Here is a 9,062-nt window from a genome sequence, read left to right on the forward strand (position 1 = left end):
AGATGTGTCCCTACAGCAGAAGGGGTATAGATCATAGAGAAATGCCATACTGCAGCGTATGGAGGCCACTTTGGAGCTTTCAGAACACAAGCAAAAATTTGGTAAAGTGGTTTCTTCTGGGCCACAATGTATGAAGACACCAGAGAAATTATTCGAAGATGCCGAAGGTGCCAGTTGTAGGGATGCATCACTGCTCGCAATGCAATGCCCCTCACATACAATCTCCAAGTTGAACTGTTCGATGTCTGGGGTATTGACTTCATGGGACCATTCCTAAAGTCTTATGATTGTGAGTACATCCTGGTTGCTGTGGACTACGTCTCCAAATGGGTAGAAGCGTTACCCTGCCGAGCTGCAGACGCCAAGCATGCGAGGAAGATGTTTCATGAAATCATCTTCTCTTGTTTCGGAACACCAAGGATGGTTATAAGTGATGGGGGTCCCATTTCATTGACAAGACCTTCTGTCGCTTCCTAAAAGAACTTGGCTCAAGACACAACATTGCTACACCCTACCACCCTTAGACCAGTGGACAGGCAGAAACTTCTAACAAGCAAATCAAGAGTATTCTGCAAAAAACGGTAAACGAAATGGGTAAAGGATGGAAGAATATGCTACCTGATGCACTTTGGGCATACAGAACAGCATATAAGACCCCCATCGGCATGTCACCATATCAACTGGTCTACGGGAAGACGTGTCATCTCCCAGTTGAGCTTGAGCATAGGGCCCACTGGGCCATTAAGAAATGGAACATGGACTACAAGCTCGCTGGGAGGAATACACAAATGCAACTGGCAGAGTTAGAGGAATGGAGAGAAAAGGCATACCATAGTGCCAAGATATACAAGGATCGTACCAAAAGATGGCACGACAAGAGGATCAAGCCCAAGGAGTTGAAGCCAGGTGACAAGGTATTAATGTTCAATTCTAGGGTAAAACTCTTCGGAGAAGGAAAACTTCACAGCAAATGGAAGGGCCCGTACACCATCGTCAACACATCTTCTCACGGGGCAATCACACTCCAGGATGATGACGATGAGTATTTCAAGGTAAATGGCCATCGGCTTAAACTTTTTCATGAACCTTTCCGACCCGGCGAAGTTTTCGTTGAAATTAAGTTAGTAGATTTCGATTCTACACATCTTCTCCATAGAAATGAAGCCCATGCACTACCTGATCACCTAGCCCACGACCTTAGAAGCCCACACGAAGAATCTGGGGCCCAGTAGGGCCCAGAGGGGGGCGGCCGAACCTAGGGGTCGGCCGGCCCCACCTCGTGGGTGTTGGTGCTGAACCTTTGAAATTTAAACCCTCCAGCGTCCCTTTTCATGTTTCCTTGTGTGGAGACGCTGAACTTCGGAAGGTTTGGCACCATTTTGATCCTCTCTTCCCTTTAAATTCATCTCCTCTCCTCTCCTCTCCTTCTTCTCATTCATCCAAAGTCCAAGCACTCCACTCTTTCTCAGCCTCTTCTCACCTGCAAAGCACCATTACCATGGCCGGAAAGTCCATCATCCCGTTCATTGGGTCCGAGTCCACGTACGGACTCAACGGCGAGCCGTCTCCAGCCAATCAAGCTCTAGCGAGTCCAGCAATAGAAGAAGAGGCAATGCACATTGCCACAACACTGCTGGCGATCATGCCAGTGTCTGGGAGGAAGATGGCGCCGAGGGGCGCCGAGGAGGGGGCGGCCGACCCCCTGGTTCGGCCGAACCAGGGAGGAGGCACCTCGGTCTCCCCTTCGGCATGATGCACCATCAAGAAGTCCACTGCCCAGAGGGGCAGGGGAGGGCGCCTAGGAACTACGCCGAGGCCAACGACGGTTGAACTTCTCCCAAAGGATGTCGTCGTTTGCCTTTTCGCCGACCCGATGCCTCCGATGCCCATGGAGGAAGGGATGCAACACGCCAACACCGTGAGGAACAAAAGCGGTGACGTAGTTAGCCACCATTACACCACCTCTCTCACCCCCGTTAGTGACAACACTCCAAAACGCTTTAGGGTCGTAGGAGTCCGGACTCCCGGAGGGGGGTACGGTAAGGGCCTCTTTCCCGCGCTCTCCCCCAAGGATAAGGGAGAGGCCGAATCCATTGCATCCACCCCTAAAAGTGTGAAAAGGCACCTAACTCCTCCTCCCATCACACGTCCTGGGGGGCAGTACGAGGGTGATGACGAGAAGGTCCTAAAGGGGACTAAGGTCGTCCAGCTTCTGAAGACTATAGTTAAAGAAAGAAAACCAGAAGCAGGGCGACCAACTAGCGGAGTTGTCATTAGAACTGAAATCGGTCAAAGACGACCTCGATACCCTCCGTCGTGGCCTTAGCTCCAGGATCTCACGCCTAGAGAAGGGTAAGGACATCGCTTAGGTGTACGCCTCCACCAAACGATAGGGCGCATTTACTTTTCATGTTTAGTTCTTGAGTTTACCTTTGCATCATGTAATACGCACCCTTTTCATTTCAATATAATAAAGTTTGAGCTCCCCGGATTCCAATCCGGCAGAGTTCCCTTTTTATTTGTGCCATATTTTGTCTTGAGATTTTTTACAGGCAAAGAAACAAGTGTGGGGGGGATGCACCTCGCAAAAATGCGACACGAAACTGACACGACCAGCACGCAAAACAGGAGGGCGAGATGGCCCACCTCATGGGCGGCCGAACCCATGGGTCGTCCGGCCCCTGGTGGGGCCCACTCGACTCCCCCAGCTCCAGATCGTTGGTTTGCGTCTCCAAATCCTTAAACCTCCCTGTATTCATTTAAATTCAATGAATTTCTTCACAGAAAAATCACAAATCCCTTATGCTTTCAAAAAAATAAAACCTTGCATGCATTTTATTCTTAGCTTTCTTTTTAACTTAGTGAATAAACTCCTATAGGGACCCCATGCTTTCTATGTAATTGATCAATGAGATATGACTTGGTTTGATGGCATCATGCTCTTCCCTGCAAAAGCACTTGTTTTCTTTTTCAAAAGTTAAAATAATTATAGCTTGACTCCTCAAATTATTATGAATTCCTACCAAAGCCAAAGACAAGTTTTCATACTCTACATTCAAATGATGTTTACCTTTGCTTTGAGCATTGTCAAATTCTTCGACCCCTGTTAGAGATTTGTCATGCTCTCTTGATCAAGATCACGTACACATTATACTTCCCCACTGGGAGATAGTCGCCACATCCATCACTCCACAAAAATAAGAACTCTATGACCCTGCTCTCCAAAGCAACCTGGGCTATGCAAAAACAAAAATAAAAGATGTCTACCCAAAGAAGGTAACCACATGCTCATGGAGTATGTCAAAAAAAAGAGAGAAAGAGAAAAGAGAAAAGATGCATACCCAAAGAAGGTATACCACATGCTTGCAAAGGCAAGTCAAAAAAAATGTTGATAGCTCACAGTTGAAAATAACAAAGGGAGAAAGAGTCAGGCAAAAGGAGTTAATCTATGAATCACCAAAAATAGTCCACACACTTGCACATCTTGATCAGGTTGTATGACTCGTTTCTGCTTGGATCTTGTTTTTGACTCAGCAATACAAGCAAGGCAAACATGCCTCTCCACTCCTACCCTGAGCCCCACATAAGGCTAAGTAGATGGTAGGAGAAGGACGACAACATCTTTGCCTTGGTGAGGATATAAAACAAAAAGAGTGATTCAGAGAGTAATTTGAGGAGCAAGGCTATCTTTCTATTTTCAAAATAAAAATCTCCAAGTGCTAAGCAGGAAGGGCTAAGAGCCTGAATTCTGAGTCGTTCCATTGCTCAATTACCCAAGACTGCATGGTAGCCAGCCAAAAATTCACAAGAATGAGAAGAAGCTTGGAATAACTTGTATGCAGGTTGAATTCAAGGGGTAGCATCCACCATGGTCCTTCAAACTTTACTTGAGAACGAGCAAAGGACTAAGTGTGGGGGTGTTGTTGATGGTCCTTAAGTGTCGTTTTCAACCATCAACTCTTGCAGCTTTTTACTGGAAATAATCACCAAACGTTGATATAGGGCTTACAACTAACCATTTCCATGAGTTTTGGTGAATTGTCATCTGCAGGCACCCACATCTGTAAAAGAGGGAAAACACAAGTGAATACGAGGAAAAATGCACAAAAGATCCACACTGAAACGTGTCACTTACAAGGAGAGCCCACATGTCAGAGCAAATGGGGGAACCAAGGCAAATGCACCACGAGATCTTGACATGGGCCCACAGATCAGACTCCCCGAGGAAGATAAGGATGAGAGGCGACTAGGTGGGGTCGGCCGAACCTGGCTGGCCTCCCGTCCAGGTGCACTTCGACGTGGCGTGCCCCATACTCCTCCTGATCACCTTCCATATATGCTTTTGGCGGGAACCAACCCTAAAGACTATAAAAGGGGGCTCCCTCCACCTCTCACAACACACACCATTTCATATGTGAAGGAGAAGAGCCGGACTTGTCGGCATCTCTTCGGCTTTGTACCTCTACGGATACGGTACATTTGGAGTACATATCCGGGTTCTTCTAATTGGTGAGTTCTAGTTAGGTTGTTCTTTTGTCCTCATTTGTTCTTGGGTTCATCGTCCGTTCTCGTAGTGGATACTCTATAAGAGGGCCCCTGATAAAGACGGGATAATCCTACGCAACTCTAGAGTAGTAGTCGAAGGCATAGGCGTGGTGTCTGGGCCTTAGATTACCTTTGTTTGTCTCGTACTCAGCTGGTATTGTGGGGTAGATGGCAGGTGGTGATAGCCCTGTCCGTCCGCTACGGAGACAGTCTGTGTGGTTAGTACACTCCCCCTCGCCTGGATACGACATAGAGCGATACCGGATATTCCTTGGCAGACCAGAGTCAAACTGGTGCCTGAAGTGAGTGAGTGGAAACATTAGTGTATCTTTGCTTGAACCTATCCATAGATCAGAATCACATTACACTAAGGTCTCTTTATCTCTTATCTTCTTTGGGGTAATCTAGATAAAAGACAGTTACACACCCGTTCCTCGTGGAAAATACGATACCCTGAATACTCCCGGGTGAAGTGCTACAACGGTATTTCCGAGCGCTTGCGGATTCCTCTATGAGAGTTAAGAAATACCAACAATCATTTCTGGCGCCGTTGCCAGGGAACGGTTGCCGTAGTTGTCTTCGAACCTAGTTGCTCGTGTGTCTTTTCTTTCATCCTTTGTTTTCTTTTTATCCTTATTCCATGGATACCCTTTCTATCCACCAACTCTCTGCTCCCTCGGGCAAGTTCTTAGAGACACCACAGTCATCCAAGCCAATCATAGCTTCAGGCTTTGATCTCCGCCCTGGCTTCATAGCCATGGTCCGGGAACAACCCTTCTCAGGATATGAGCTAGAAAATCCATACTATCACCTACGAGAGTTCGAGCAAATGTGCTCTTGCTTGTCCATTGCAGGCATGGCACAAGAAACACTTGGTGGACATTATTTCCTTTCTCCCTTGCTGAGAAAGCGAAACAATTGTACACCCATAACGTAGGAAAGGTAAATGGAGAATGGGAGGAATTGCGGAACAGGTTCTGTCTCGCATTCTTCCCTATTTCTCGCATCGCTTCCCTGCGTAAAGAAATCCTCGACTTTCGTCAGGATGAGAAGGAGACCCTTGGGACAGCCTGGGCTAGATTCTCACAACTCACACATGCCGGCCCAGACTTGTCCATTCTCGACCATGTGCTGCTTCAGTACTTCTGGTTGGGGCTGAACAATGACACAGCCCAACAGCTTGATATCACCACTGGGGGATCTTTTGCCTATAAAACCACTTCCGAAGGGGTGGCACTCCTGGATCGTATCCTGGAGAACATCTCCTTCACAGAACCCCTCCCAGTAGTACAACCTTCAAGCAAGGAGGAAGTTTTGATAGCTGAGCCCATTCACTCTTTAGTAACCCATGACGAATTATCGGCCAGACCTTCCTCTGAACTAGAAGACCCGGAGGAGGAAGAAATTCCGCCTCTGGAATTTCCGTTTAACATTGAGGAGGATAATTTCTATGACTTTGGCAATACCACATTATATCCCATCTAGAAAAGGCCTCCAGTCCCTTTAGATCCACCGGGCGGTCTCGATAAGGCTTCCCTTAGAGAGACCGTAAAAAGGGTGACCGCTATCATGAGCAACGAATGGGTACAGGAAGGGGAAACATCTTCCGAAATAATCCAATTTCATGCCCACTCCTTAACCATTCCATGTTCCATAGAAGGGACTGCAGTCACGACTCTTTACAATCCCACGGTTGGAGTAAACATTATTTCTGCTTTGTTCACTTCTGATCACTTAGGCAAAAGACGTATTACTCCAACTACAAAATCCCTTAGAACTGGGCCACGTTCCACATTAAGAGGGATTGGGATTATGCACGAAGTGCCAGTTTGGCACAGGGAAACGGAGATTTCTCTAGACTTCCATGTCTACGAACTCCAGGACTTCGATATCTTGATAGGGCATCCCATAGAAAAGCTCTTCCTAGATGTTCTTAATCTAGGAGAACTTCAGGTGTTTCTTGGGGGAAAACCATTCACTTTGCCTATCGGCCAAGCCAAAAACTCCATGGCCGAATCTGTTCCCCAATAAGGACCCGTTGAGGAAGTGTTGGCAGTCATGCCAGAAGATGACTCTAAGCCCTCCTTAGAACGAGATGTTGAACTCTTCATCCAAGAAGAGGACGACTTAGAGGAAAAACTTGAATTGCCCATTCACGAGAAGCCGACACAACCTCCAATAGAACTAAAAGTCCTTCCCGACGGCCTTCGCTATGATTTCCTCAATGGTGACACACAAACTCCCATCATCATTAGTAGTCACCTTTCCGACGAGGAGACGACCAAACTCTTAGCTGTATTAGAAAAGCATAGATCTGTCTTTGGCTATTCACTTGAGGACCTAAAAGGGATCAGTCATACCCTCTGCACTCATCGTATCCCTATCGACTCTACCTGCACACCTTCTAGGGATCCACAGCATAGGCTAAACAACACGATGAGAGATGTCGTTAAGAAAGAGGTCCTTAAGCTCTTACACGCCGGGATCATTTATCCCGTGCCACATAGCGAGTGGGTGAGCCCGGTACAAGTTGTACCAAAGAAGGGAGGTATGACGATCGTTCAAAACAGCAAAAATGAACTCATACCTCAAAGACCTGTCACGGGGTGGAGGATGTGCATAGGCTATCGGAAACTTAACTCGGCCACGAAGAAAGACCACTTTCCGTTGCCCTTCATTGATGAAATGTTAGAGCGGTTGGCCAAGCATTCTTTTTTCTGTTTCCTTGACGGTTATTCCGGTTATCACCAAATTCCCATCCACCCTGATGATCAAAGCAAGACCACGTTTACTTGCCCATACGGAACCTATGCTTATCGCAGGATGTCTTTCGGGCTTTATAACGCTCCCGCATCATTTCAGCGGTGCATGATGTCTATCTTTTCAGACATGATCGAGGAAATCATGAAAGTTTTCATGGACGATTTCTCCATCTATGGAAAAACTTTTGATCATTGTCTCGAAAATTTAGACAGGGTATTGCAGCGATGCCAAGAAAAGGACCTAGTGCTGAATTGGGGAAATGTCATTTCATGGTCCGCGAAGGCATCGTCCTTGGACACCTTGTGTCCTAGAGGGGGATTGAGGTGGACAAAGCAAAAATCGATGTTATAGAATGTCTCCCACCTCCAGTTAACGTCAAGGGGATCCGTAGCTTCTTAGGTCATGCGGGGTTCTATCGCTGTTTTATTAAAGACTTCTCTCAGATTGCTAGACCCCTTACAAACCTCTTATCTAAGGATGCGCCCTTCGAATTCACGGATGAGTGCCTTCGCGCCTTTGAAATCCTAAAAAAGACACTCATCTCGGCTCCAATCATCCAACCCCAGATTGGAGCCTCCCGTTCGAAATAATGTGTGATGCTAGCGACTATGCTGTTGGTGCGGTCTTAGGCCAAACCAAAGATAAGAAGCATCACGCAATTGCCAATGCTAGCAAAACCCTGACAGGAGCACAATTAATTTATGCCACTACTGAAAAAGAGCTCCTTGCAGTTGTTTTTGCTATTGATAAGTTTAGATCTTACTTGGTTGGAGCAAAGGTTATTGTTTATACTGACCATGCAGCTTTGAAATATTTGCTCACCAAGAAAGATGCTAAGCCCCGTTTGATTCGGTGGATTTTCTTACTCCAAAAATTTGACCTTGAAATAAAAGATAAAAAGGGAGTAGAGAATACTGTAGCCGATCATTTGTCGCGTATGCAAGTTACTAACCTGCAAGAACCACCAATCAATGACTTCCTATGCGATGACATGCTGCTCAAGGTGACGGACTCCAACCCATGGTACGCAAACATTGTGAATTTTCATGGTTGCAGGTTATGTACCACCTAGGGAAAACAAGAAAAAGCTGATCTTCGAGAGCAGACATCACGTTTGGGATCCACCGTACCTGTACAGGGTGTGTACGGATGGATTATTGAGGAGATGTGTCCCTACAGCAGAAGGGGTATAGATCATAGAGAAATGCCATACTGCAGCGTATGGAGGCCACTTTGGAGCTTTCAGAACACAAGCAAAAATTTGGTAAAGTGGTTTCTTCTGGGCCACAATGTATGAAGACACCAGAGAAATTATTCGAAGATGCCGAAGATGCCAGTTGTAGGGAGGCATCACTGCTCACAATGCAATGCCCCTCACATACAATCTCCAAGTTGAACTATTCGATGTCTGGGGTATTGACTTCATGGGACCATTCCTAAAGTCTTATGATTGTGAGTACATCCTGGTTGTTGTGGACTACGTCTCCAAATGGGTAGAAGCGTTACCCTGCTGAGCTGCAGACGCCAAGCATGCGAGGAAGATGTTTCATGAAATCATCTTCTCTCGTTTCGGAACACCAAGGATGGTTATAAGTGATGGGGGGTCCCATTTCATTAACAAGACCTTCCGTCGCTTCCTAAAAGAACTTGGCGCAAGACACAACATTGCTACACCCTACCACCCTTAGACCAGTGGACAAGCAGAAACTTCTAACAAGCAAATCAAGAGTATTCTGCAGAAAACGGTAAACGAA

General features: G+C 46.5%; 1 protein-coding gene across 1 annotated transcript; it reads left to right on the plus strand.

The window, feature by feature from the left end:
* The first annotated feature begins 590 nt into the window (after positions 1–590).
* Positions 591–1,162, plus strand: LOC120684870. The gene is made up of 2 exons (XM_039966735.1): positions 591–1,052; positions 1,157–1,162. Exons 1-2 carry the CDS (start codon positions 591–593, stop codon positions 1,160–1,162), a joined length of 468 nt encoding a protein of 155 aa, XP_039822669.1.
* The last annotated feature ends 7,900 nt before the right edge of the window (positions 1,163–9,062 follow it).

Source organism: Panicum virgatum, chromosome 8N, assembly GCF_016808335.1.
Source record: "Panicum virgatum strain AP13 chromosome 8N, P.virgatum_v5, whole genome shotgun sequence".
NCBI lineage: Eukaryota > Viridiplantae > Streptophyta > Magnoliopsida > Poales > Poaceae > Panicum > Panicum virgatum.